The sequence below is a fragment of the Suillus discolor genome (assembly GCF_016758755.1).
Source record: "Suillus discolor strain FC423 chromosome Unknown F5147scaffold_48, whole genome shotgun sequence".
Classification (NCBI taxonomy): Eukaryota; Fungi; Basidiomycota; class Agaricomycetes; order Boletales; family Suillaceae; genus Suillus; species Suillus discolor.
In genome coordinates this window covers 1-25,045 of record NW_024541295.1, presented here as the reverse complement: position 1 = coordinate 25,045, position 25,045 = coordinate 1, and the positions used below count along the sequence as shown (strand labels likewise).

General features: G+C 49.4%; 9 protein-coding genes across 9 annotated transcripts; 4 read left to right on the top strand and 5 right to left on the bottom strand.

Annotated features, from left to right (window-relative positions):
* Positions 1-432: 432 nt before the first annotated feature.
* On the bottom strand, positions 433-2,351 carry F5147DRAFT_291407 (uncharacterized protein). The gene is made up of 2 exons (XM_041429062.1): positions 1,247-2,351; positions 433-1,057 (listed from the first exon to the last, which is right to left on the bottom strand). The coding sequence occupies exons 1-2, from the start codon at positions 1,878-1,880 to the stop codon at positions 609-611; spliced, it is 1,083 nt and encodes a 360-aa protein (XP_041290062.1). The 5' UTR covers positions 1,881-2,351; the 3' UTR covers positions 433-608.
* A 221-nt stretch (positions 2,352-2,572) lies between these two features.
* Positions 2,573-2,895, bottom strand: F5147DRAFT_540241 (uncharacterized protein; the record flags this gene model as incomplete). The annotated part of the gene is made up of 3 exons (XM_041430217.1): positions 2,573-2,629; positions 2,674-2,755; positions 2,807-2,895. Coding segments are annotated over 3 exons (228 nt in total), but the record flags the coding sequence as incomplete, so codon positions are not given.
* Positions 2,896-5,625: 2,730 nt separating this feature from the next.
* Positions 5,626-7,082, bottom strand: F5147DRAFT_707531 (ribosomal protein L10-domain-containing protein). The gene is made up of 7 exons (XM_041438068.1): positions 7,032-7,082; positions 6,910-6,968; positions 6,689-6,786; positions 6,539-6,638; positions 6,030-6,490; positions 5,748-5,964; positions 5,626-5,690 (listed from the first exon to the last, which is right to left on the bottom strand). The coding sequence occupies exons 1-6, from the start codon at positions 7,057-7,059 to the stop codon at positions 5,958-5,960; spliced, it is 753 nt and encodes a 250-aa protein (XP_041290060.1). The 5' UTR covers positions 7,060-7,082; the 3' UTR covers positions 5,626-5,690; positions 5,748-5,957.
* A 60-nt stretch (positions 7,083-7,142) lies between these two features.
* Positions 7,143-9,052, top strand: F5147DRAFT_810346 (ARM repeat-containing protein; the record flags this gene model as incomplete). The annotated part of the gene is made up of 7 exons (XM_041443439.1): positions 7,143-7,293; positions 7,444-7,577; positions 7,660-7,841; positions 7,916-8,012; positions 8,051-8,145; positions 8,201-8,432; positions 8,486-9,052. 7 exons carry the CDS (start codon positions 7,143-7,145, stop codon positions 8,555-8,557), a joined length of 963 nt encoding a protein of 320 aa, XP_041290058.1. The 3' UTR covers positions 8,558-9,052.
* On the top strand, positions 8,520-9,052 carry F5147DRAFT_291325 (uncharacterized protein). The gene is made up of 2 exons (XM_041429061.1): positions 8,520-8,853; positions 8,905-9,052. The coding sequence occupies exons 1-2, from the start codon at positions 8,632-8,634 to the stop codon at positions 8,971-8,973; spliced, it is 291 nt and encodes a 96-aa protein (XP_041290059.1). The 5' UTR covers positions 8,520-8,631; the 3' UTR covers positions 8,974-9,052.
* A 1,099-nt stretch (positions 9,053-10,151) lies between these two features.
* Positions 10,152-11,880, bottom strand: F5147DRAFT_810336 (Alpha/Beta hydrolase protein). Its single transcript, XM_041443438.1, has 7 exons — positions 11,391-11,880; positions 11,264-11,332; positions 11,148-11,217; positions 10,909-11,092; positions 10,711-10,857; positions 10,500-10,629; positions 10,152-10,441 (listed from the first exon to the last, which is right to left on the bottom strand). The coding sequence occupies exons 1-7, from the start codon at positions 11,602-11,604 to the stop codon at positions 10,320-10,322; spliced, it is 936 nt and encodes a 311-aa protein (XP_041290057.1). The 5' UTR covers positions 11,605-11,880; the 3' UTR covers positions 10,152-10,319.
* Positions 11,881-12,792: 912 nt separating this feature from the next.
* Positions 12,793-14,931, top strand: F5147DRAFT_707510 (uncharacterized protein). Its single transcript, XM_041438067.1, has 5 exons — positions 12,793-13,066; positions 13,130-13,231; positions 13,284-13,465; positions 13,519-13,723; positions 13,776-14,931. Exons 2-5 carry the CDS (start codon positions 13,162-13,164, stop codon positions 14,720-14,722), a joined length of 1,404 nt encoding a protein of 467 aa, XP_041290056.1. The 5' UTR covers positions 12,793-13,066; positions 13,130-13,161; the 3' UTR covers positions 14,723-14,931.
* On the bottom strand, positions 14,932-16,870 carry F5147DRAFT_707506 (Cdc37 N terminal kinase binding-domain-containing protein). The gene is made up of 3 exons (XM_041438066.1): positions 16,089-16,870; positions 15,591-16,033; positions 14,932-15,532 (listed from the first exon to the last, which is right to left on the bottom strand). Exons 1-3 carry the CDS (start codon positions 16,629-16,631, stop codon positions 15,049-15,051), a joined length of 1,470 nt encoding a protein of 489 aa, XP_041290055.1. The 5' UTR covers positions 16,632-16,870; the 3' UTR covers positions 14,932-15,048.
* A 179-nt stretch (positions 16,871-17,049) lies between these two features.
* F5147DRAFT_838772 (uncharacterized protein) lies at positions 17,050-17,610 on the top strand (the record flags this gene model as incomplete). Its single annotated transcript, XM_041444179.1, has 4 exons — positions 17,050-17,143; positions 17,207-17,265; positions 17,320-17,376; positions 17,428-17,610. 4 exons carry the CDS (start codon positions 17,050-17,052, stop codon positions 17,608-17,610), a joined length of 393 nt encoding a protein of 130 aa, XP_041290054.1.
* Between the last annotated feature and the right edge of the window lie 7,435 nt (positions 17,611-25,045).

Here is a 25,045-nt window from a genome sequence, read left to right as displayed (position 1 = left end):
ATCATGATCATCATGCTGTAGGCTTCCATGCGACGAAGACTCGTAATGAGCGGCTCAGACGCGTAGCGGGGTCTGGAGCGGCGACACCGACGGCGCAAGGAGTTCGATCACCACTCCCACCTCCAACCCTCCGATACGCCTCCCATTTCTCGCACGCAGTGTCAAACGAGCGCTTCTCCTGCGGTGTCGGACCCGATATCATACTCCAATTGAACCGGTCCTCGAGCACAGATCCGAGACCCATGTGCTCCCTCATATCCCTGTAACAACAAAAGTCGATTAGATCATGTTATCGCAAAGACGAAATCAGAAACCATTGGTTCAGGTGATCAGAAGAAGAAGTAAGGGTTTGAATTGAAACACTATCTCATCCCTAGACTTTGCCCCGTTTGGAAACAATGCCCCTATTGGGAGCACGTAGACTGAATGTTCTAAACGCGTATCATCCAGCTGCTGTGCCCCCGCGAAGCTAGTAAAAAAAGGCGATTCCACGCCACCTCCAAGGTCTCACCATCAGGTTTCCGAGAAGTGATCAACGGCATTGGTACCGAACAACAAACTCAAATCCACACATCCACACAGGAAGAAAAAAAAGAGAGAAAGAGTACTCACAGCTCAAACCTCAACAACAGCTCATCAAACTGCGACCTCGTCAACCCAATGATTTTGCCATACACCCCATCCGTCCTCCCCATGCCTCTCTGAAACTCGCTTACCCACTCCCACATCGCTTCTGCGCATGCTACGATCTCTTTCACGCGCAGTGCTAGATGGAGATTCAAAAACTTTAGGTCGACATCTAACGCGGGGTTCGGCAGAGCCCGCATTTGCGTCTGTCGTTGGATAGAGATTGCGCAATCGAGGGAGGCGTAGGGCGATGCGCCGTTACTCAAACCATCCAGTGAGATGATCGTGGTCTTCGAGTAAGTATTCCTGTCGGCACCAACGCCAGACCCAAGGCTGGAAGAACCCATATTTGATACCGATAGCGTATTTGAGCCCTCAGGTTCCCTCGGCGGTGGGAAACGCAACAGGATCGGCGGGTGCGTCCGAACATCTACACGCATGCAAGTCAGTTCTAACTCTGACATCGCTTGCAGAGAAGTAGAAGATATGTTGTAAGCGGGGTGAACAGTTTTGGACTATATAGGCACCACCCGAGTTGGAGTGGGACACCCTTCATGATTCCACCGCCCACCATCATCTGCCACGCCCAAAAATGATGAAATGAACGACAAGCACTCACCTTTGAACCACAACCCCACCGTATTAGCCAACAAACTCAACGGAGAAAGGTTAATGAACCGATCCGCGTGCATCTCATTGTAGATCGTCTCGAGGACCGTATGGTCTCGTGGATCCAGCGGGATGACGTCCAGCAGTGCGACACTTCGCGAATCCAGTGGTAGTGGCGGTGTCAGTGGTACAACGCTCCCCAGCTCAAGCGCCGCACCCCGCAAATCCGGCGGCGTACTAACAGGAAACTGTACATCCAAATGACCCGTTCCCTCACCCGACTCTTCCTCCAACACCCTCGAACTTGCACTCGGACTTCCAACAGTTGCACTAGGACTCGTCCTGACACCGAATAGCCCCAAGCCGGTCATTCGACTCCCCAAGGAGCCTCTGCTCCGTCCCTTGCCGCTCTCCTTCCCGGATTGACTCGAACTCGAACTAGAGCTAGAGCTCTCTCCCATCAACGAAACCCGGCTCTTATTCTGCGGCAAAAAAAAGGCAGCATTAGGTTCCATCAGCACTGCCTGCGCTGCTTTATTCTTTTTTTGTGCTGGGGGTGAACCTGAGCCTGATGTACTGGTTCCGGCAATGCTGGGGGTAAAGAGAGACAGCAGAGCCCGAGCCGGAACCAGCAATGGAACCATTGATGGAAGCAGAACCAGACCCAGACCCAGTTTTAGAACCTACACTGACGAAAAACGGAGTAAAGGCAGGCTCCATCAACACAGCCTGCGCAGCCTTGTTAGATTTCTGGGATGGCGGGGGGTGGGGGGGTCAGTGAAAGCGTTGAGACTTTGTTCATGGTGCTTGGCGTTGGTGTGCTGTTGTCTGAGGAGAAAGAAAGGAACGTGCTCTGCGAAGAGGAGTTCGAAAGGATTTGCTGTGAGGGGTTCGGGGGGAACGATTGCGAGGAGCGGAACGATTGCGAGAAGTGGCTCGGAGGTGTAGTAGCTGTCCTCGGCCTCCTCAGCTCGTGCGACCTATCGACAGAGGGAGGCTGGCGAACGGATAGCGAACGATGGATGAACGGGTATGTCGAAGGCACGGAGAGGTTGTCAGGAGGGAGGGAGATGGATATAATTGGGTATTGTTTGGAAAGGTCATCACGATGGGAGTGGGCGTTGACAGCGATGGAGGATATAGAGTCAGGGGTGGTAGCTGAACCGGGAGAGCTCGATGAACTGCTCGTGCTCCCGACTGCGCTGCTCCTCCCTGATCCGGTCCCGGGGCTTAGACTAGAGGTGGACATGGAAATGTTGCTTCCTTTACTTCTCAGGGTCCCAACTTCGCTGCCTTCCCCATCTGACCCCGGGAAGGTCAGGTCTTCTTCGACGACTTCGAATGCTGCGCCTGGTTTCATCACGCGAGTGATTTCTTCGAAGAGATCGTCCCACTATTCGATGTTAGCATAATACGATGGAGGAAAGGCAGACGTACCTTGTCCTCTGGTACGCCTCGAGCGATACGCTTTACGTGTACGAAATCGAAGGATTCGTTTGGGAATGGAAGGCCTTCGAGGCTGTGCGAGTCAAGGATGAGAGCGGGATAAGGACTAGGTGGGTGGACTTACAAATTTGCTTGGATCCAGCTTACTCTGTTGAGGAGATCCTTTTTTCTGGAGAGACGGGCAAGGTCCGGGTGGAGAGGTACGATATCAAGGCCTGCAAGTGGTCAGCGCTCCTCAAAAGGGGTAGCTCGGATAGGACTGACCGACGACTTGACAGCCCTTCCAGTACTTGGCAGCTTCGATTACCCACACGCCATCCCCGCAGCCCAGATCCAATATTCTCTTGAGGGGACCCTGTGCGGATGGTTCGTTCCAGGATTTGGGGAATGCATGCCAGGTCAAGGAACCGCCGCTCATTTGACGGGTCAAGAGGGTATCGATGGCGTCTCTGGATAGATGTGAGTTGAGATCAGGGAAGAATACAGGGACGTACAGATCTACAACCTTTCGTTCATAATTCCTGGGATAAGGGACTTGATAACGCCTAAAACGGTGGTGGAGCCTACGCGAGGTGTCGATGCCGCCATGTACATTGAGTGCGAGTGCAGGATCGGAAGATGGTTTGTTGTCATCTAGTGTGGGTGAGTTGGGTATCTGTGATTATGAATAAGGATGAGTGATGGGGTTATACGCGGCAGACGTACTTTGGATGGAAGAGCGGCTGAAGCTGCACGTGCACCGACGGGGCCGCGTAGAATGAAATCTGATTGAGGTGTAGTAGTTACAGTTGGTATTGATTTTGATGGGTATGATGGTGTACTCCATGGAGAGAGACCACCCGGGGCTGGATACATTATTGGATCCGGTGGTAATGGAGGAAGAGGGGAAGTGGGTGGTGGATAACGAGGTGGTGTTCTTCTATGTATAAACTAGACAAATTCAAGCTTTGGTTAGAGTACATTACAATCAGTCAAATTGGACCTCACTGGTACAAATTCCCTCTTCAACCTTTCCGGATTCTTTGGTGGCCTTGGTGGCAGTGGTTCATAAGTTGAAGAAATAGAAAACGGAAAGAGATCAATAATATCGGATAAATTATCACTACTGTCGTCCATCTTCGTCGCCGTCGTCGCCATCGTCGAGACCGACGTTGAAGCCGCAGTAGATTTGAGGTATACAGGAAATGGAGCCAGCATTTTGGATGTTTGAATTAATACTAGACTCGTTCTTACATAGCCGACACAGCAGACCGACGTCATATTTATCGACCAATAGCATCCCACCAACACTCAATCCAAAACGTTCCTTGACAGCAACCACACTCCGCCAGGTACGCATTTCATTTTGGCCCATCAGTCTTCGACTAATGAGTCTCAAGGGGTCGCTACTGATCCTCTCGATCATCAGCCTTCGAGTGATGACTTCAGCCTACCAGCGACGACTTCACCGGGATTCAGACTATCCTCGCCGACTGAGACCGTCTTATCTTTTTTATGATACCAAGACACGACGACACCTCGGAACGACAGACGTTATGAGACAGAAACGACTCTCCGATATACTCTCCGCTCCTACTCCTCCCTTTGAGGGTCACAACAGGTGAGATTCAGAACCCCTTGCTCTTCCGACTCCTTCCTCTGTCACACCCAAAAAGACCGAGCTCGTTCCTTGCTTGCACGAGTACAATACACGCACGGATACTCTCGGTATTCCTGAGACTCATTTGTAAATCCTTGCAGGGCACACATACTTGTTGGAATTACATAGGGCGAAAGAACGGTCGTGCACCGGAATTACTCTTTTTCAGGACAGTCTGCCAGCGCGTGCAAGCTGGAACATGGGAATAATGTGACAAAGTTCCACCTAGTACCCCGTGCAAGTCAAGGCACACTGATTTCAAGAGTAACGCTGAGGCGTCAAAAAGTTACGGCACGTTCTGTTGGCCGGTCTTTCCCCTCTGATGATCATGTTGTTAGCAAGGCGCGATCACACCCTGCATACAAAGCTGGAAATCATATTAACCTAGCGACTCTCGGCCTTCTAGTATTTATCTTGTTGATTTCATTGTTTCATGTTATGATTTATTACCCTTGGCCCTGATAGTGCATCTTACCCTTACCGTGCAAGTACTTCGTAAACACCTGCAGCAAGCTTTGCGCGCATCACCTTGCTCACACGACCACCGACACTTTGGGACATGCTAGATTTCGCTCGAAAAGTCCTGAAGATGCTGTCAACCCTAATCCGTAAAAGAAGTTAACGTTGGAGATTCAACGTAAGATTCACTACTCGCGAAAGTATTGCAAATTTGGAAATTGAGTTGAACAATGTGTCACGAGGAGTGCTGAGGGCGAGCATCCCAGCAACGTCCGTCAAAGCTTGATAGCTACTGAGAACGTCTATGAAGAGCTCGTCTGACAGATAATGAAGGAGAGGACTGTGAGAAGCGCGGGGCAGCCATTTTCAACCATAGAATGCACGATGATCATCTTGCGGAAGTGTGGAGAGGTCAAGAGTGGCAGGTGCGAGAATGACAGGCCGAGGATGTTGAAGTACATAAGCCAGAACGGAGTATGAGAGTAATAGTGCCAAGCCTCAGGAGTCGCTATGTTAATATGATCTCCAGCTTTGCATGCAGAGTGCCATCGCAATCCATCATGGTTGTACTAACGACATGGTTATCAGAGCAACTGTAAAACCAGATAGGGAGGGCTTACTCGTTCATCAGCCAGTCCAAAGACCAGAAGAACGCGTTGCAGCAGCTTTCTGCATCGACAGCCCAGGCCTTCGTGTCAGATCTGCATTACCAACAGTGGAAAGATGCATTGTGAATCAGTATGCTTTGACTTAAAATGAACGTACCCTATGGGTTTCATGAAAAATATTTTACAATGCGGTATTCGTATATCTTCGAGTGAGGTTTTCTCACTGGGTGACTGGATAATCTAACAGTGATGCGGACAAGGAGATCTCATCATATGTGGGAGGTGTGTCAGTTACAGACTTTCTATCATTGAAAGTGTCAGACTTGGAGCCATCATCATGAAGGGGAGAGGAGACTCACGTTAGGGGCATTTTCTCTAGACTTTCGCTACCTCCATCACCACGTGCCGTGCCGCACAGAGAAGGCGAAACATTTCCTGTAACCTTTTATCGAACTGATACATGTTATGCTATAGCACCGTCCGCACAGTGAATCTTGCCAATTATTTTCGTGACAGAACTTGATAAACACATACGTGTCCAGTCGTCTTCGTAATTGAAAGGGTAATCTTTACATCCTCGTGCGCGGTCAAGTCGAGTAAATCGAGATGTACACATAGTAAAGCGCTCAGTTGAGACTTACTCGCTCATCTCATCCTCATTTTCAATCTCATCACCTTCCGGTTCTACATCCGTACATCCACCCTCGACTTGAACAACCTCCCCACTAGCAGCGTCCCACCTTGCCAACAACCCAACCTTGAACACCACCATCTTTTCACCAAGAAGTTTGAGTAGCTGCGCCTGCTCGCCCGTCAAAACCTTCCCTTTATCACATACCCGATGAGCATTTTCAAGCGTCGGTACACCCCGCTTCATCGATGTCGTAAGACCCAGCTTCCGGAGCTGTGGGTCCTCGTTATGTGGGAACGGTTCAGGCGGGTCAGAGTGCACCCGCATCACAGGTCCTGCAGGTAGTATCACCGTCCGCGTAGCTTTGTTTCCCGTTCGCGCATAATCCGCTTGTTGGAAATCGTTGAACCACTCTGTCACTTCTTGAGGTTCCGAGTCTGTGAAAAACAGCCCTACCTGGCCTTTTATTTGCTGACATATTTTGTTAAAGCTGATATGAACTTGGAAATGGTGACTCACCTGGGCTAGTTGGTGGAGTCCCATTCGGTGCTCTTCTTCTACTGTCGTGCCCAATGCTTTGGCCATTACCGCTCCTCGACCAAAAAATATCCGTGCAGAACTGCAAGCCGTGAGTCGATGGTGCAGACAGCAAAAGAAGCGAGGACGTACTCTTTCCATAGTTTTCGCACAGTTTTTAGATGAGCATTTCGCATCGCGCCGACTTGAAACAACCAGCAGTACTTCCATTTTTCGGCATTTTGTTGTACCTTCGGGAAGAAACGTTTAGCACTCGCATAGCAGGGGGCCAGGCAGTAGAAACCGGTTTGTAATTATGGGTCTGTCCCCGCAGGATGCATCCAGAGGAAAGAACAGATTCCACAAAAACTAACCTCGGCCAAGAGTAGATTTTTATGCTCCCGCGTCTTTTTCGCGACTTTTGTGAGAGATACTATCATCCAAGCAGAATACAACATCAGCCTTCATCGCGATCCATCAAAGAGTGTGAACTTGCCGATTTGCGAACGTTTTGACTTAGGCATGATATGTATGTAGGAGAACAAGGTTCAGCAAATGAAATCAAAAGTCCGCTGGGCCGAATTATCTTTTATCTCGATCTTCCTCGATGTCGGACGCAGTTTCTCCAAGGGAGCTCTCTGCCCTACGCGCTGCTCTCCTCAACACGAGTGGTACTGTTCCATTGCACGATCGTTTCAGAGCTCTCTTCACGTTGAAAAGTTTGAAGAATGATGATGCAGTTAAGATCATCTCTGAAGGTACGTGTATTTTATCTGCTCTCTGAATTTTTGTTTGTGCGATACTTTTTCTTTTGATCCTAACATCAACCGTCATATCTTTTCATGAAAGGCCTTATATACGATTCCCCGCTAAAATGAGCGTGCGCTGATGCACGGTTTATCTGCCAGGTTTCGCCGATCACTCGGCACTGCTCAAGCATGAGCTTGCGTACTGCTTAGGACAGATGAAGCTCGTCTCAGCTCTCCCAGTTCTTCAATCAGTACTGGAGAATCTGGACGAGGATCCGATGGTACGGCATGAGGTGAGCGTCTCCATCGTCCCGCTTCGCAGTCCCGCTTTTGTACGCTCCAGTGCATCATGATGCTAATTAGCATTCGAGACAGGCAGCAGAAGCAATAGGCGCAATCTCATCGCCTGATTTCAAGGTAGTCCTCACGAAGTACCTCGCAGATCCCAATAGGAGCGTGCGTGAAACGTGCGAGATCGCGCTCGCCAAAATTGAATGGGATAATTCTGAAGAGGGACGCCAGCATCTTGCGTCAAAAGAATCTTCAGATCAGACTCCGTATGTAGCTTTCATGTCCTGTTTCGATATTCCATTCTACGTCTATCACTGCGTGATTCACAACAATTATACAGGACATACACCTCCATCGACCCCGCTCCACCCTCCTCCAAACTTCTCTCTGGCCAACCCAAACCTGATGATTGTCTGAATCTGCAATCGTCTCCCTCCGTACCACGCTTTTGGATACTTCCGTCCCCCTTTTCCAGCGCTATCGGGCTATGTTTGCACTCCGCAACATCGGGACGCCAGCAGCTGTAGATGCACTAGCAGCAGGATTCTCTGATGACAGCGCCCTATTCAAGTCCGCCTCTTTTCAATTTTTGACTTGGTCACGACGCTGAACTCATGCACTGCAGGCACGAAATCGCCTTTGTTTTCGGTCAACTCTTGAGCGCGCACTCTGTACCCTCGCTGCTTAATGTTCTGCAGGACGCATCTGAGTCCGATATGGTGCGACACGAGGCTGCGGAGGCGCTTGGAGGAATCGCCACACCTGAGGTGCTGCCCCATCTTAAAGAATGGATGACACGCGAGGATTCTCCGCGCGTTGTGCGGGAGAGCTGTCAGATTGCTGTTGACATGTGGGAGGTGTGTTATTTCTCGTTTCCTCTGAAGCTTTTAGGATCTCTGACAATTGGTAGTATGAGAACTCGGGGCAATTCCAGTATGCGAATGGACTGGAGAGTGTTATGATAGAGGCCACACCTGCCTGATCTGTGTCGTCGTCGAATCTAATTGTTAATCAACTCATAAATGTGATCAGCGCGCCAAATTTGCGCCAAATGTGATGATCTCCGGGATCCCGAAAGGTCGGCAAGCCCTTATGTTCTTTATACAATTAGTTTCTCCTCTGATCTGCATCTGCATCACCATTAGATTCCATTTACTCCGTAGGGAGACGAGACCATATATATTTCCTTTCCGCAGAACAAGCAGAAACGGACAATCATTCTACGCATTCATGACATTGTCTCCGCTCCTAATTTTCCCTCTTCTTCTGTTGCCCCAGGTCAGTGATGTTATTCTCTCAGCTGCAGGTTCATGTCGGATGATCTTCAAGAGTCTCTTGATGGCACCTGTCCCACCTTGCACAAGAATATGGGGCACTTCGCCCGTTGCTGAGTTCTGAACTTGTATGGCCCTGCGGTGGCTAATGATCTTCGTGTCTTTGGTGTATCTCTTGCTATCGCTTTAGCAGCTACGCAAGCCTTTAAAACGATGTCTTCATCATAGATTTCGGAATCTGTCGATGATGGCATTCGCTATTTAGAGAAGTTGAACCGCACCAACGTCCAGACGCGTATTATTTACGCCACGCTGTCGCACACTCACACTCTACAACAGGCTCTGAGTCTCATCGAAAAACACTCGCGAATCATTCAGCTATACCTATTTCATACTGGAGCAAGTGTGTTTTTTGTCAGATTCTTGCTCGTGAGTTTGGCGTGCTTGCTACCGAATGTCTGTCACAGGACAGTATCTTGCACTCTATCCAGCCCAAAATCAGCCTGAACCTGTCTAAAATGAAAACAGAATAGACTGGCAAAGGCGAATAATTTGGATGCATATTGTTTGCTGCCAATCTATCGTTTTTCTTGGAGTCGGGGACTAGCGCTTCCTGGCCAGCGCCGCTACGATCATATATAGTTTGCTCTTCTGACTGGGTTCGCATGCGTATGCAATAGTGTTTACCCGGCTATATTTAGGCGCGCTATTAATTGCAAGTGCATGCTACCAATGCTCGCATTAGTGATGATCGACTAATTATTTTGCACTGGTCGGCCAAGATACTGAAGGAGTTCAACGAGTCCGAGTCAACTATCAACTGATATTCCCCCGAAAAATGCCATAGGCTTCAGTGAGTGTAGTCTTTCGTTTTTAAGATACATCCGAAGTCCAGACTTCCCATGAATTCAGAGATACAACAATTCAATACGGCTTTCGGACCGCTGCATACATACTCCGAGTCGTACAAGGCCATCAGGGAAACGTAATTCACTACAGAGTGCTACAGAGCGGTCTGTAGCATTCTGTAGCACAATCCTCAGTTGCGGTCGAGGTAGCAAATATGACCTCCGAATTTAGGTCAAAATAGCGACCACGATGTCATCATCATGAGCTAGTATTCGCGGTACCTCCAATGCTTGTATATCTCTTGCAACGAGTACGCGTGTTCTCCGAGTCGCAAGCATGCTGGTAGTATTGGAGGAATGATGCTACATAGTATAAGCATGGGCGCCATTACACCCATGCCTGCGGTTATTCAAATATTCATGCTTGATTCATAAAAACCAATCAAACACTTATCCCAGCGTTCAGGTATATAATACAAGGCCATGCTAATTTTTTTAGATTCCAATTTGTGTCCGTATTTTTTGTATGACAATACTTTCTATTCTATGAGACCCTCAGTTGTCCTTCTGGTCTCTAAGGTCGCGAATGTCAATATGTAAGGCCTGCCCCAGTCTATGTCAATTACGGTGGGCAATAGCCGATATAAATCCCTTGATATGGACCCAAGTGGTCCAAGATATTGCCCGCAAAGATGTTGGGCACACTCTTGACTGTGCACTGATCATCCGTGGAATCATCGTCACCTATATAGACCGATGAGAGATGAGCGATCATGTCCGAGAAGGCAAATGTTATACTTGCCTGGACACAGGACTACCTGATCATCAGATATGATGTGGACCTCTCCATGGACATGTGAGTAGCCCAGCTCGGGCCCCGGAACAATCGGGACAATGTCCTTCTTATTGTTAACGCGTTTGAAGTCCGATACCTGTCCCGTAATTTTAGTAATGAATCATAGACTCAATGTGGTGAATGGACAACAGGATCAGAAGGGGAGAATCAAGCTTACCAAGGAATCAAAGAGAGCGGCCCATGCTGGATTTCCTACGCGGGGTGTACCATATGTCACACCTTTGATATGGATGTTGGAGGGAAGGTTCAAGGCCATAAACACACATTCGATCTCCGCGAGGGCGGCTCCCAGAGAGTGCCCGACCTGCCCTCGAAAGTAAGTTATTTAGAGTAGTCACAAATGTTTGATACTGACCAGTGTGACACTCGTGGCGTTATATTGAGAGATCAAGCTCTTCACCTCCTTCAAGATGGCGCTCGCAGTTTTCGCATGCTCGTCGGCAAATCCGCTGTGAACCTTGACGTTCCCATTGACACCAGGGAAAAGCGTGGAGTCCAGGTGTTCCACCAACCCATTGGCATCAGTAAGAACAGCTAGGCTATGTAGGCCAATAAGCTTTCCCGAGTCGCATGCTGTGAAACATTTACACCTACATTGAAGTTGGGTCCGTACCTTCATGAGCAACTACCACGGTATTTTTTGTCGGCCAGTAGCCAACGTAGTCTGCGAAATGTCTGGAAAGGCATGCAATATCTTGATTGAAACGTACAATATTGGATACTGTTGTCGTTACCCCCAGTGAGAGAAACCTTGAAATCAGGCAACGCCTCGCAAGATTCTAAGACACCAATTATTGAGTCAAGGCAAAGCAAATAAAGTAGGGTGAGATTGCGTACTGCCACACTTCCAGCCCTCTACGATGAGAGGCGAACAATAAGCAATACGAGCAAATTCAGCATATGGCTTCAGATCAGCTACATCGGTAGACGACATCTGAGTGACAACTGAGACATCCGCCCGACGCATTGCAGGAGGTGCGCGATAAGAGACCGCCGCAACCTGCAAGATGCATGCTAGCACAAGGCTTGAAGCAAAAGAAAGGAAAAACATGATGTACTGCAAAATGTAATGGGTGAACAGCTGGAATGCCGGGTCCCAGGAGAGGGATGTGGTTGGTAGCGTTGTGAAGGAAACATGATCTTATTTATACTGAGTGTTTTGGAACGACAACTGCGTTTGGTAGATTAACAGCTCGCGAAAACGGGCACAGGAGAGCTAGTGCCATGCAGTGCAACTATTCTGGCAGAACTTGGAGGTTTGCCAACCGGTCCGAGACTGGGAAGATATGGTTTAGGTCCGATGATACCATTTAAATTAAACGACATGAAAGCCAACGTCCCTAGAGTAAGATGGTGCACGCTGGAGGACGCCCTCTCGTGTCGCTGTATCGGTCCATAGGGTATCTCGCTTGACGACGTTGCTGCTGAATTTGCGGCTTTCGAGGATTTGAAGAGGACAGAGAAAGATCAAAGCATTAAGTTGAAGTGCTCGAGAGAAACGCTAAGGAATAATTCCACAGGCTATTAATTCTAGATGAGGTTGAATGGCGAGGTCATACTCAATAGTTTACATACCCTGGGATTTTGCCGGTTATTTAAACCGGTAGAACTAATCTCAAACGTGCCCAATAGACAAGATCCATGACAGCGGTGGAAGTTTAGTCGACGTGTGCACGCCGATGTGACTTGGAGGTTCTCAGTGAGTGGAATACCTCAGAGCACTCTAGTAGATAACGAACATCCTGGCCCGGCAGCGTACTGTTATCGATAAGATTGAACTGACGCGCAACCTCCTCCCGCGTCTCCACAGTACCGATTGTGGACATAAATATTATCCGGGCCCACACATTCATGCAGAGTAGACATGAGTACACGTTGTGCACAAGAGAAAGAATTTCCCGCGCTTACTACATAGTACATTCCCAACTTTCGGGAAGGCCGAGATTATATTGCGGGTCCTGCTGTTCTGGACAGCTGCTGTTTGGCCGTGGGTAATGTAAAGGTTAGCCAGTAGGAGCTTGGTTGGTTGGTTGCGCCGCATGATACCGCGACCATTGGTTGAGCCATGAGAAGCAGAATATTACAGCGGCGCCAGTCTTGTCGCTTCACGATTCCAAAGAAAGTTGATGCATTGATGATGTTTCACTGGTAGGGTCGGGTTCAATGTCGGGTATCAGTCAAGGTTAACGTTGAACTACCCAATGGCACCCTGTTGTGTACATATTTGCAATCCCTTATTTGTTCCACCACGCTCCCGTTCCTTGCTCGCGATGGCGATAGCATAAATACTAGCATATGTTATGTTTAGCAGGAGCAGAAGTTTACAAATGCTACATTGATGCAAAAAACTCATGGGTTCACTGATGAGCTGAGTTTGCGCCGAAATCGCGTCCGGGTCCGAGTCAATCCCTCCGGATTTACTCAGCAGACGACTCATCTTGTTGCTTCCATCGAGCTCATTGCTTACCACGGCCTATAACATCAGCTTCTGTCTAAGAAACCGCCTGCTCAAGGTGTGTGTTTCGTATATGGTTTTCTGGAAAATTATCTGAATTTGCACCGGCGGCACTGCACAGTCGATCTCTAAACCATTACCGTCGAACTACGAATGGCAGACTGTTCTTGTCGTATTCTCATTCTATCTTCTTCGAAAGACGACACCTTGCAGTTTCTGCAAAGCACGTTTGTCGCTGCAGTGTAATCATTTCTTGCATTGACGAGTCGACGCAGGACTGGCACAGAGTGACCTCCCGATCGCAACCGACAATTCATTCACCATCCCTTGGACTATCACGAACAAGTACTACACTGCTGATGTGCACTTCGAATTCCATCACCTCCCATATTGGACACCGAACAATCACGAGTTAGAAAGCGTGCCCGCCGTGGTGTACACATGGACTGTCGGAGAGGTAAGTGCTCAAAGGCTTGCTATGGTTTTTGTATATGCCTGATTTTTGAGCAGCCATACCGGGAGAATGTCCAGATGATATCACAACGCCTATCACATCATGATTTCGAAGTATCTCTAGCCATTCGGCTTCCGTCTACTACGCCCGGAGGCGAAGATACTGAAGATGACGAAATAGACTCGTTTCTTGGATCCCTGGGGTTTGAATTCATTGATGTGCAAGATTTAGCAAAATCTTCTGACCATCATGATCATGGCGGTAAGCATATGTTTCTGAAACATGGAGAGACTCGTCCATAGTTCCACTCCAGGAGTTTCCCGGGCCATAGATGCATTGAGCACGATTATGTGGCCCTCCATGGTACAAACCTCCAAAGGAAGGGGTCTTGGCCTCTTGGCGACGAACCGTGATACTGGAGAAGACCTCAGCAGTCTCATCGCTACGCGCTCCCCAGGAGGGCGTGATCGTATGCAACGAGAACTCGAAGAGTTAGAGCGGTGGCTCGACGAAGACAATTTCGAAGGACATCTTCATACAAGTGAGAAAACCATAAGCAATGATCCGTGGAGTGCCGCAGCCACAACCGGCAGCTTGTCGCCTACAGAGGATTCCTCTACACAGGGCCTCTACAATCACACATTTGACGACGATTTCACCGCTTTCGTGTCTGCTTCAGCGTCTGCAGCAGATGCTGAAACTCAGCCTGCACAAATATCATCTGAGAGACAAATCCCACCTCTCCCTTCGTTGAGCTTCAGTTCAACGTTCACTTTCGACTCTGGTTCTGATACTTCCGGGCGATCGACGCCAGCCAATGAAGAGCACGACTTTTCTCACTTATCCGCGAATGCCTCAGATCTTGGCATATCTTATAGGTCTTTAGGGTCAGTCTCCGATTTTGGAGACCCAGAAGCAGAAGAATCCCACAAACACGAAGATTCTAGCGACGAAATGCCTTCAAATGCTGAGATTGCTGCAACCTCAGAGCGTATCTTCGGTGCAACATCTCTTGCTCTCTCACCCACTGATGGAAATGATATCTGTTCGCTGCAAGGGGATCTTTCCGTGCCGTCCGAAGTTGAAACCGCCGACCCATCAGAGACGGACCTCGAGCGCCTCGATCTGCAAAGCATGCTGAGCGCGCTTCAGGGTCTTAAGGAGGAAATTGCAGGGATGCCCGATTCGCAGGAACGTAAGAGGGCAGCTGCTAGAGTGGCCTTGGGTTTGGTTTATGGGCTCAATGGAAGTTCCGATTGAAAGGTGCGCACCAACAGCACGCAGTGACTTCCGCTAATTCGAGAGATAGTAGTAAGGGACTGGATACACGGCTGGGAGGTTTTGTTATCTACAATTCAATCTTGCGCGACTAGTTGTATAGACGTGTCCCGTGTAAACTAGTGGCTATTTTGAGACTCCATCTACCAAGTTTCCTGCAGTGCCGCCGTTTGCACTGCGTATCTTCTTGGAATCGGGGCAAGCAAGTCAGCAAGATGACATTGATGTACAATATACATCGGACTCTTCGTTCGAAAGCAGTTATACAATACAGCAATATGTACGCGTCTTGAAATGATCGGATTAAGTCATTCGGCATTCACTTCGTCTTCTTCCTTGTCCTCATCTCCAGTCTCATCCCTGATACCTCCCGACACGAAGCTCATGATACCAGCCGCATCAAGCTTTGCCACTACGTCTTCCGCAACGCTAACTTCCATACTGCCCAGCACTCTGTTGACCTCATCCAGCGTCCCAACTTTGAGCGCAGCCTTGAGGTCCTCGGGGAAGCTCTGGAAGACATCCCATCGCATGTGCAATGCTTCGCGAACTTGTTCAAGGTCCAGGTCCTCCGTCCCTGGACCCTCGAGGCGCAAGTCCTCAGGCGGAGGACCATCAGGTACGTTGAACGAGATAGTTGCAGATGGATTCTCCGGCACAAGTTGTATCTGCTCCTTCTGCACGTCAGAAGTCTCTGTTGCTGCTGCTTTTGCACGCGTCTTAAGGTGAGAATATGTGCCTTCAACATCATTGACGAAGACGGAGATAGCGCGCTGGTCGCCTGAGATCATCCTACGAAAGTATCAAATTAGTATATGTACGTCAGTTTGCGCAGGAATTAGGTACTTGCTTTTGGAAAAATAATCGGACGCCATCTTTACCTAGCTTATCGCAGTACTGCAGGAGTAAGCTTTGGTGCACGCACTTCTTTGCGTATCCGAACTGGCCCTTCGACTCTGCACGGAAAGCCGCCACAAGTAACGCGTCAGATGCACCGGGAACAACGACGTCTCGGTTTGCTTGAATGAAGTTGAAAGATTGGGTGTACTCCCATAACGATAATTGAGAGAATTGTTCCAGAGAAGGCGTAAGTTCTGGAAGCTCTTCCTCTAATTCATCTTCCTCGACCGAGTCTGGAGAATACTTCGGAGTAGCCGATGACAATGGCGCGTTAGAACTCGAGGCAGCAGGATTCAGCACCTCGAACTCGGTGGTTTTGGTCGCCTTGGTCTTTGACGGCGCGTCGATTTTAGCATTCTTTACGGGTGGAGGCGGTGGTTTAGCGGGAGTGTACTATCGGGAGCGTCGTGAATACCATCAATCAAGAGCAATATATCGCCGATCTTACCTTGCTATCGAATCCTTCGTGGATATCGTCACTCGTTATGTGCTTCTTCTGTTCATTTTCCTCGTCAACAAGATCCTTCCCCAGCTTCTGTGTGTGAAGTGCGAGCTGCTTGATGTGCTGATCGAGGCCACTGAGTACAGCAGCCTCCCGCTCATCTGCAGGGAGGCTCTTGGCGCCATCCCAAATCTGGAGAAGCAGAGACAACACCATTGCATCGTAAGTTGGCTGATCTTTGGCGTTCGTCGGCGGTGCCTCCGGAGATGGCTGCGTTTGCAGTTTCTCCACTAACTGTTGAAAGTACTTCAACCCGCCGTCTGCGCTTCCAAGTGTAGCGCGAATGCTGTGCAGACGGGGAGAAAGGACGCCATTGCATGCGATCTCGGCGTGGAGGGCTGAGATCTTGATTTTGCGGGCCTCGCGCTTCTCGTGAATATCCCGCTGTTTCCATCTGATGAGAGAACGCTTGTCGACGTTCGGATGGCCTTCGATGTCGGAATCATCAGAGAGCTCGAGTTGATCCCATTTGGAGTAGTTAAGCGGCATTGTGACGTCTTCGCTAGAATAAATGCTGATGAAGAGGAATATGAGGGGTCCCGGTCAGGATTCGAACAGGACCACGAATGTTCTCGAAGAACAGCGTTAGTAGATCACCGGCGGCGCTTGCCAGCAGTTGCGAATATTACTGACTCGGAGGTATTACCAAATTCTTGACCGAGGTTCCCGTGGGCCGTGACTACTACTGCAAATCTTTAAGTTGTCCCTTCGACTTCCTTGCGTTTCCCGGAGTTCCCTGGCGCCCACCCAATGCTTAGCGCCTGAAGCCAATACAGCAGTAAATATTGCCATGAGGCTTGCGGTCAGGGGTATTGCTGTGTATTTAAATGGCATGAGGCCCACCCTTTCTTCAACTTCAAGTCGTCGCATTCAGGCTCTACTTTGCACAGATTGATCATCAAACACCATGAGCGACCAGAATCAATTGAGGGACTCAAGGTCAGGTCCTCCTCCACACATCGAGATACCTAACGAACCAAACGCCACGGAACGCCCGGTACGTGGCTGATGTTCATCAAGTTGCACTCGAAACACTGATTCTTGTCAATGCATCCCTTGTCTAGGGTCCAAATTGAGTCGGTTTTTGGGGAAGGTCACGAATGGTGCGATAAAAAAGATTTCTGTGAGTCGAAATCAATAGTGAGTGCACTGTGATAAGGCTGATATCGTACACAAGCGCTCGAACTTGAAGGATTCATGCAGCCGCGACCCTGTTCCCCCGATTGTCATTGAGGTAGGTCACCTTTTGATTCATGCACTCTCCGTACGTTCGGTTGTTTACCAGATTCAGGATGCTCCCCCTGGTGCAAAACAAGGCGCCGATCCCCAATCGGCACTTCGAGACACCAACGATGCTGCCAAAGGCATGAATCTACTTTCAGGACGTGTGACATCTGGACTTTCCACCGCACAAAAGGCATCAACGGATCTTGGGGATGCATGTAAATTTGAGGACACATATCTTTGACCTCTCAAGATATTCGACAGCGTTGTCGAGAAGCTTGTGGATGTATGGGCCCATTCCTCTTTGTTGGAACCGAACCGAACCCTTGCATAGGTGCACCCTTACGCAAAGATGGCACTGGGCCTACTGTCTTCTGCATCAAAACTACGTATTGTTCCACTCTGGGTCTTATCTCATGCTCAGCCGCCATCTGTGCAGATAATTCTCGCTCAAACAGATCGCGACCAAGGGATACTCCGGCTTCTCGAGAAGTTAGGTCAAGTGTATGATTTCATGATGCAAGACAAGACTCTTGGTGGAATTCCATTGATGCAGGGGATTGTCGGACGAATAGTTCAGCAGACTCTTGAGTGCTCCCAGTGTATCAAGGATTACTCTGCGACAAAAAACTTCTGTGAGGAGCCCATGAATTATTGTGTTTTGCTCACTTGCTCATTATCTATCCTGTACTATTGTTGTAGGGAAGAGACTCGGGAAAAATGTTATTTCGGAAGCAGAAAATATGACTCAGCAGTACATCAATGTGTTGGATGTCCTCATGCAAAGCTTCCGGGACCAAGTCACTCGTGATGTAGAGATATTCGTCCACCATACAGGTAAGGGTTACTCTTCAAGCTTCTGACTTGACATCTATTCACACATCTTCAGGCAATACACTGGACCTCAGCAGCATGGCATATGTGGAAGGTGCTGGACTGGATACTGGCAAACAATGCCTATCAGGGACACGTACGGAAATCTTGTTGGAGATCATGGACTGGGTCAACAGCACCGGAGATGACGTTCAGCGTGTGCTCTGGTTATCTGGCCCTGCAGGCAAGGGCAAGTCGGCCATCACACACATGATTGCCAACTGGTTCAATGATGTGGGAGGGCTCAGTTCATGCTTCTGCTTCGATCGCCAGCGAGACGCCAAGCGTCGTCATGAAAAGATTTTTTCTACGATCGCGCATGACCTGGCCGACCGCGATCTGGAGATGAGACAAGTATTGGCAGAGGCAGTTAAAGATGCAAGTTCACTTAAGGCTACACCGGACATCGTTCAGCAGTGGGACAAGCTTCTGATGAAACCACTTGGGAAGCCCTCAGGGTCAATGGTAAGACCTGTTGTCATCGTGATAGATGCACTGGACGAGAGTGGTGGAGTCGAGACGTGGCTTCGCATTCTCTGTGTTCTTGTGGGCAAACTAGGTGTTCAACAAATCACTGAACTCCCAGCCAACTTCCAGATCATCGTAACCTCTCGCCCGCTTTGTGACATTGAATTTGAGCTCTCAGGTGCTCAGCATATTTGACGGGTGTCCATGAATGACATTTCGTCAGCCACCGCAGAGCGCGACATCCGCACTTACGTATCAAAGGAGCTGGAAGGGCTCTCGCATTTTGAGAACAGAGAATTCACAACCCTCGCTGAAAAAGCTGACGGGCTTTTCGAGTGGGCGCGTCTCGCCTGCGCATACATCAAAGAATCCCCTGGTCTATCTCCGATGGAGTGCTTTAGTCTTGTCACGTCCCATGATCCTGCTGAGCGGCAAAACTTGTTGTATGATATGTATCACGTCATTTTGACAGGAGTTATGCGAAAGGATAAATCCACGCACTCCGCGTCTCAGCACAAACAGCTAACGAGATTTCGTTCTGTGATGGGACAAATCCTTGGTGCAGCTGAACCCCTCTCTTTGGAGTCCCTGAATGTGATGCGGAACCATTCTCCAGACAAAAGCGAGCATTACGAAGTGCAAGTCATTGTCAAGCATATGGGATCCCTCCTCAGCAGCATCACTGACTCATCCACCCCCATCCGACCCCTTCATGCATCCTTCCACAATTTCCTTACAGACAGTTAATGCAGCGGAGAGTTCTCCATCGACATACTGAAGGTACAACGAGACCTTGCTTTCGTATCGCTTCGAGTGATGAACCATAAACTGTTGTTCAATATCTGCAATCTAAAATCATTGTAGCTCCCCAACTCCGAAGATCCCAGTCTGCGAGAACGAGTTGAAAAAAGCATCCCCCCACATCTATCCTATGCCTGCCGATTCTGGCCTGTCCACATGCAAGCAACTGACTTCAATCCAGACCTCACCAAAGAAATAAAATCATTCTTTGAGCATGAACGACTGTTCTTCTGGCTCGAGGCACTCTGCCTTATCAATGCACTCAGCGGTGCAGTCCTCGTCCTTCCGCTTATCGCCAAGTGGTTGAAGGTGAGCACATGGTTATCGAGTGTCAGATAACATGCTCGCTAACACAGAATCGCAATTACAGGGTGAGACCATATATGAAGAAGCCTCGTCCACTGCAATGGACATGCAGAGATTTATTCAAATCTTTGGCGGCATCATCTTGCACAGCACACCCCATCTATATTTATCAACATTGCCATTCTCGCCCGTCAACTGTGCACTATCCAAAACGTTTTCTGCATGGTTTCCCAACTCTCTTCGTCTGGCATTTGGACATGATCTCAACTAGACGGCTGTTCAGACTGTGATCAGCGGGCACATTGATTACGTTAACTCAGTCTCGTTCTCGCCGGATGGGACTCTCATTGCGACTGGATCGGGTGATCGCACTGTGCATCTGTGGGAGGCAGCAATGGGGAAGCTAGTAGGTGAACCCTTGCTGGGGCACACTGCCCCAGTTCTCTCAGTTTCATTCTCGCCAGATGGGACACACCTCGCCTCTGGCTCAGTCAATGACACTGTGCGGTTGTGGGATGTAGCAATGCACCAGCCTGTTGGTGAACCCTTATTGGGGCATACTGACCTGGTTAACTCAGTCGCGTTCTCGCCAAATGGAACTCGCATCGTGACAGGTTCGACAGATACCACTATTCGACTGTGGGATGCAGCAATGCGGCAGCCAGTTGGTGAACCCTTACTGGGGCATACTAGTCAGGTTAACTCAGTGTCATTCTCGCGGGATGGGACTCGCATCATTTCCGGTTCACACGATAAGACTGTCCGGTTGTGGGAAGCAGCAACAGGACAGCCAGCCGGTGAGCCCTTGCTTGGGCACACTGATTGGGTTAGGTCAGTCTCGTTCTCTCCAGATGGGACTTGTATCGTATCTGGTTCAGACGATAGCACTGTTCGGCTGTGGGATGTGGCGACGAGGAAGCCTGTCTGTGAGCCCTCAGAGAGGCACATTTATTTTGTTAGGTCAGTTTTGTTCTCACCAGACGGAAGCCGCATCGTGATAGGATTGTACAATGGGACTGTCCGGTTGTTGGATGCAGCAACAGGGCAGCCAGTCAGTGAGCCCTTGCTGGGGCACACTTTTTGGGTCACCTCAGTCTCATTCTCACTGGATGGAACTTGAATTGCGACTGGTTCTGTGGATACCACTATCCGACTGTGGGATGCAGCTACTGGGCAGCCAGTTGGTCAGTCCTTACGGAGCCACACCAATTTCATTACCTCAGTTTTGCTATTGCCGGATGGGACCCGCTTCGTGACTGGTTCTGAGGATGGCACTGTCCGGCTGTTGAATGCAGCAACAGGTCAGCCAGTCGGTGAGCCCTTGTTGGGGCACACTAGTCGTGTCTGGTCAGTCTCGTTCTCTCCGGATGGGACTCGCATCGCAACAGGTTCTGAGGATAACACTTTCCAGCTGTGGGATGTGGTGACTGGGAAGCCTGTCTGTGAGCCCTTGGAGGGCCATACTGGGTCGGTCATCTCAGTCGCATTCTCGCCGAACAGAACTCGTATCATAACAGGTTCGGTGGATGACAATATTCGACTGTGGGATGCAGGGACAGGTCACCCAGTTGGTGAGCCCTTGCAGGGGCATAGTGGCGAGGTTTACTCAGTGTCATTCTCGCGGGATGGGACCCGCATCGTTTCTGGTTCGAAGGATATGACTATCCGGTTGTGGGATGCAGGAACGGGGCAGCCAGTTGGTGAGCCCTTGAAGGGGCACACTGATTGGGTCAGATCAGTCTCGTTCTCACCAGATGGGACTCGCATTGTTTCTGGTTCAGACGATAGGACCATCCGGCTGTGGGATGCAGGAACGGGGCAGCCAGTTGGTGAGCCCTTGAAAGGGCACACTGATTGGGTCCGATCGGTCTTGTTCTCACCAGATGGTACTCGCATTGTTTCTGGTTCGGGAGATAAGACTATCCGGCTGTGGGATGCAGGGATGTTGAAGCCAATTGGTCAGCCATTGCGGGGGCACACTCATTGGGTTGAATCAGTCTCATTCTCACCAGATGGGAATCACATCATTTCTTGTTCATGGGATGAGACTGTCTGGGTCTGGTATTCAACAATTGAGAAGTCATTGCAAGACCACACCAAAGAAGACCATTTACCATCTTCCCCACATGGCAGTTGCATCCCACATCCAACAGCGGCCATTTCCACACCCAACACTGCGAACGATGACTTCATTTGCTTCTCATCCAACTCAACTCATGCACTGCGCGACACTACTGAGCTAATCGCATACACCCCCCATGATGACCGCAGATTGACGCTTACTTTTCTTGGAGATGATGGATGGATGATGGGACCCAATCGTCGGCTCTTATTCTGGGTACCACACACTTCATGAGAGGCATTTAAATATAATTCTCGAACTGCATTAGTGATACCCAGAGGTGGTGTTGAACTTGATTTAAGTCGTATGACGCATGGGACACGCTGGAAGCACTGCTACGAGTGAGTTTTCTAGCCTTTTCCATTACTTGCAGTTAACCAATTCGATCCTTGTAGCTCTTGATTACGTTTTGGTAAATTGATTTGCAGAGATACCTGAGACACTTTATCAAGCACGATGTGGAGCGCACATTTAATACATCCTCTATTGTATGTATAAGTAGTATCACATTCGAATTTATGGCAGTTAGAGCGAATGATGTGTTAGAAAGGTGACCGGGTGACAGATTTTTGAGAGCATGGAATGACCATCGAGCAACGAATAATATGATCAGATGTGCGGTTGAGCGAACCCAATGGATAGATGTGTGTTTAACAGAGTGGAGTGAAAAAAGTGAAGATTGCGGCAGCGGCAGGGAAGTGTTTAGATATCACAGGTTCATTTATATCCAGTTGCATTCATGGGTTTAAAATTTAAATGTTGAGATGGGTACAGTACAATATGTGTATGGTAAGAAGAGTATGATAAGAATCATGGGTGCAAGGATATTGAGATGCGAGGCGAGGAAGAACATGCGAAACTTAACTTGAAGAGTATATGAGCACCTGGGAAGTGCGAAGCAGCTGTCAATAGTTATATTCAGAGTCGCTTCCTGAAATTTCAGGAAGTGCCCTGACACAGCTGTCATGGACAGCAAACATGCGGCAGATTGAGGCGGAGTTTCAAGCACTATGCCTGCCCTTCGCCCTCGTGCACGGCGGTCAGAGTGACTGCAAGGACTAACCGCTGCCACCACACCATATATGAATAACCATCAGAGGACCACCTGAGCTAGAGGAAGGGGTGTAACAAGAGGAGGGACTTCCAGGGGAGGGACAAGAGGACGCGCAGAAGCTAAAATTACCAATGCCAGCACCAGCACTGTTTCTCCCCTCGTCAGCTCTACCATTTTGCCGCTGCTGCCACTGCCACTGCCCCTATCCAAAAACTCATGATCAAATGGGACAGCCATGGCATCGATTGTACCCAGAAACTCGTCACTTACCTTAGGGGTCATCACCCAGACTGCCATGTACTCTTTAGTGAGAACTGTTACAAGTAACATCGGTCATGTGGCCCCCCTATCATTTTCCCTTCATCCTCGCCCTCACCATCTACCGGCTCGTCCTCCTTTACCGACTTTCCGTTGACTGGATCCTCGGGACCATTCCCATCCCTCGCATCGCCCGCCTCTATGCACATGCATGCACGTTCCTCCCCTGATTCAACCACCAATGTGGTCCCGCACCTATGACTCGGTCTGACTCGTGCCACCAATGTGGCTTTCCTCTTTCTGTTCCTTCTGACTGCGGATTCCCGCACGTTGTATTCTTACCGTTGGTCCGTTCCAACGTTTCTCGGTCTCATTTTGCATTCGACCACCCATCACTAATTCGGCTCTGTTGCCAACGCACCTATACCATTCTTGTTTCCCCTTTACCCTTACCTACTGTGCGGTAGCCTTGCCCTTAACCCTCTCCACTTAGTATAAGTAGTCGGTCACCCTGTACTAGATTCTCTAACTTGAATCTACTCAATCTTCCCTGGAACATACTTCTCTCTGAACGCCCCTTTGGCTTCAGTCTCTAGTATCTCTTCTTAGTTGCTCATCGTGACTAAGTCTACTTCGATCGACCTCATCGTTAGGACAAGACAGTCCTGACCTTGAGCGACTCCATAGACATCCGTCTACGAAGTCACGTGACACGCGCGTACTGTGATCGCTGCCGACTTATCGTCGCCAGCCTCACTTGCTATACCGGACCCTTCCGGTTATGTCATGAACGTTAGCGGACGACACCCCTCTTAGGGCTCCGCCTAACAGATCTATTTGAGTGCGTAACAAAAGATTCAAGTTACCTCTCAAAGCCCCGCCATCCGTGCGGCCCCCATTGATTAAACAGACACCACGACTACCTGGATCAGGAAGTACCCTTAGGAACGCGACCCCAACACTCCTGACTCCGAAACCAAAGAATCAGAAGCAGACCACACGTCCTCTGACGAGTTTCCCTGACGAACAACCATACGGCAACCTCAACTCGAACCCCAGAACAAGAATGTCTGGAGGCACCACCCAACCAACGACTGTGACCAAGCCTGAAATCAAGGCTGGATCACCTCAGAATTTCGAAGGGAGCATTCGACGATGCAACAAGATGGCTCTACTCTGTGGAGACATACTTCCTCATCAACCCAACGATCTACAACACCGACCAAGTCAAGGTCGCTGTTGCCCTCCAATATATGACTGGAGGAGACGCGCTGCATCTGGGCGGACAACTTTTACCAGGAAGCCTTTGCCAAGTCCCCACCGGACTTCGGCACCTTCAAGGAATTCAAAACCCAGTTCAACGCCTCCTTCCAGGCCATCGACCGACAAACCAAGGCCATGACCAAGATCCAATGCCTCGTACAGACTGGGGACGTCACGCCCTACATCGCAGCCTTCAAAACCTACGCCGTCACTGCCAGTATCAAGCAGGACATCACGCTCATCCATTTCTTCGAGTGAGGTTTAAAGGCTGGCCTTCGCACCGCTATCTACGCAAAGGAGACCGTCCCCACCACCATCAATAAGTGGTACTCTGCAGCCACACAGCTTGAGTCCAACTACAAGCGTGGCAAAGCAGTCACTGCCAACAATCGACCACTGCGCCCCACGGGTAACCGGCACGTCCCTAGGCCTCACGTTCAGCACCGTGACCCTAACACCATGGACGTGGATCGCACCCTCACACCGAAGGAGAAGCAAGACTGCTTCAACCAAGGCCTTTGCTTCAAATGTCAG

Coding starts and splice junctions, on each gene's coding strand:
- F5147DRAFT_291407 (XM_041429062.1), bottom strand. CDS start 1,880: ATGGTTCCATTGCTGGTTCCGGCTCGGGCTCTGCTGTCTCTCTTTACC. Junction 1,058..1,246: donor GGTGGGGTTGTGGTTCAAAG/GTGAGTGCTTGT, acceptor GCATGCGTGTAG/ATGTTCGGACGCACCCGCCG.
- F5147DRAFT_707531 (XM_041438068.1), bottom strand. CDS start 7,059: ATGCCTAAGTCAAAACGTTCGCAAATCG. Junction 6,639..6,688: donor GTGCGAAAACTATGGAAAGA/GTACGTCCTCGC, acceptor CACGGCTTGCAG/TTCTGCACGGATATTTTTTG. Junction 6,491..6,538: donor GACTCCACCAACTAGCCCAG/GTGAGTCACCAT, acceptor AAAATATGTCAG/CAAATAAAAGGCCAGGTAGG.
- F5147DRAFT_291325 (XM_041429061.1), top strand. CDS start 8,632: ATGATCTCCGGGATCCCGAAAGGTCGGCAAGCCCTTATGTTCTTTATA. Junction 8,854..8,904: donor CTCTTCTTCTGTTGCCCCAG/GTCAGTGATGTT, acceptor ATGATCTTCAAG/AGTCTCTTGATGGCACCTGT.
- F5147DRAFT_810336 (XM_041443438.1), bottom strand. CDS start 11,604: ATGTTTTTCCTTTCTTTTGCTTCAAGCCTTGTGCTAGCATGCATCTTG. Junction 10,630..10,710: donor CCGCTCTCTTTGATTCCTTG/GTAAGCTTGATT, acceptor ATTACGGGACAG/GTATCGGACTTCAAACGCGT. Junction 10,442..10,499: donor TCAGGTAGTCCTGTGTCCAG/GCAAGTATAACA, acceptor CGGTCTATATAG/GTGACGATGATTCCACGGAT.
- F5147DRAFT_707510 (XM_041438067.1), top strand. CDS start 13,162: ATGGCAGACTGTTCTTGTCGTATTCTCATTCTATCTTCTTCGAAAGAC. Junction 13,232..13,283: donor CACCTTGCAGTTTCTGCAAA/GCACGTTTGTCG, acceptor GAGTCGACGCAG/GACTGGCACAGAGTGACCTC. Junction 13,466..13,518: donor ACACATGGACTGTCGGAGAG/GTAAGTGCTCAA, acceptor ATTTTTGAGCAG/CCATACCGGGAGAATGTCCA.
- F5147DRAFT_707506 (XM_041438066.1), bottom strand. CDS start 16,631: ATGCCGCTTAACTACTCCAAATGGGATCAACTCGAGCTCTCTGATGAT. Junction 16,034..16,088: donor ACGAAGGATTCGATAGCAAG/GTAAGATCGGCG, acceptor CGCTCCCGATAG/TACACTCCCGCTAAACCACC. Junction 15,533..15,590: donor GTCCGATTATTTTTCCAAAA/GCAAGTACCTAA, acceptor ATACTTTCGTAG/GATGATCTCAGGCGACCAGC.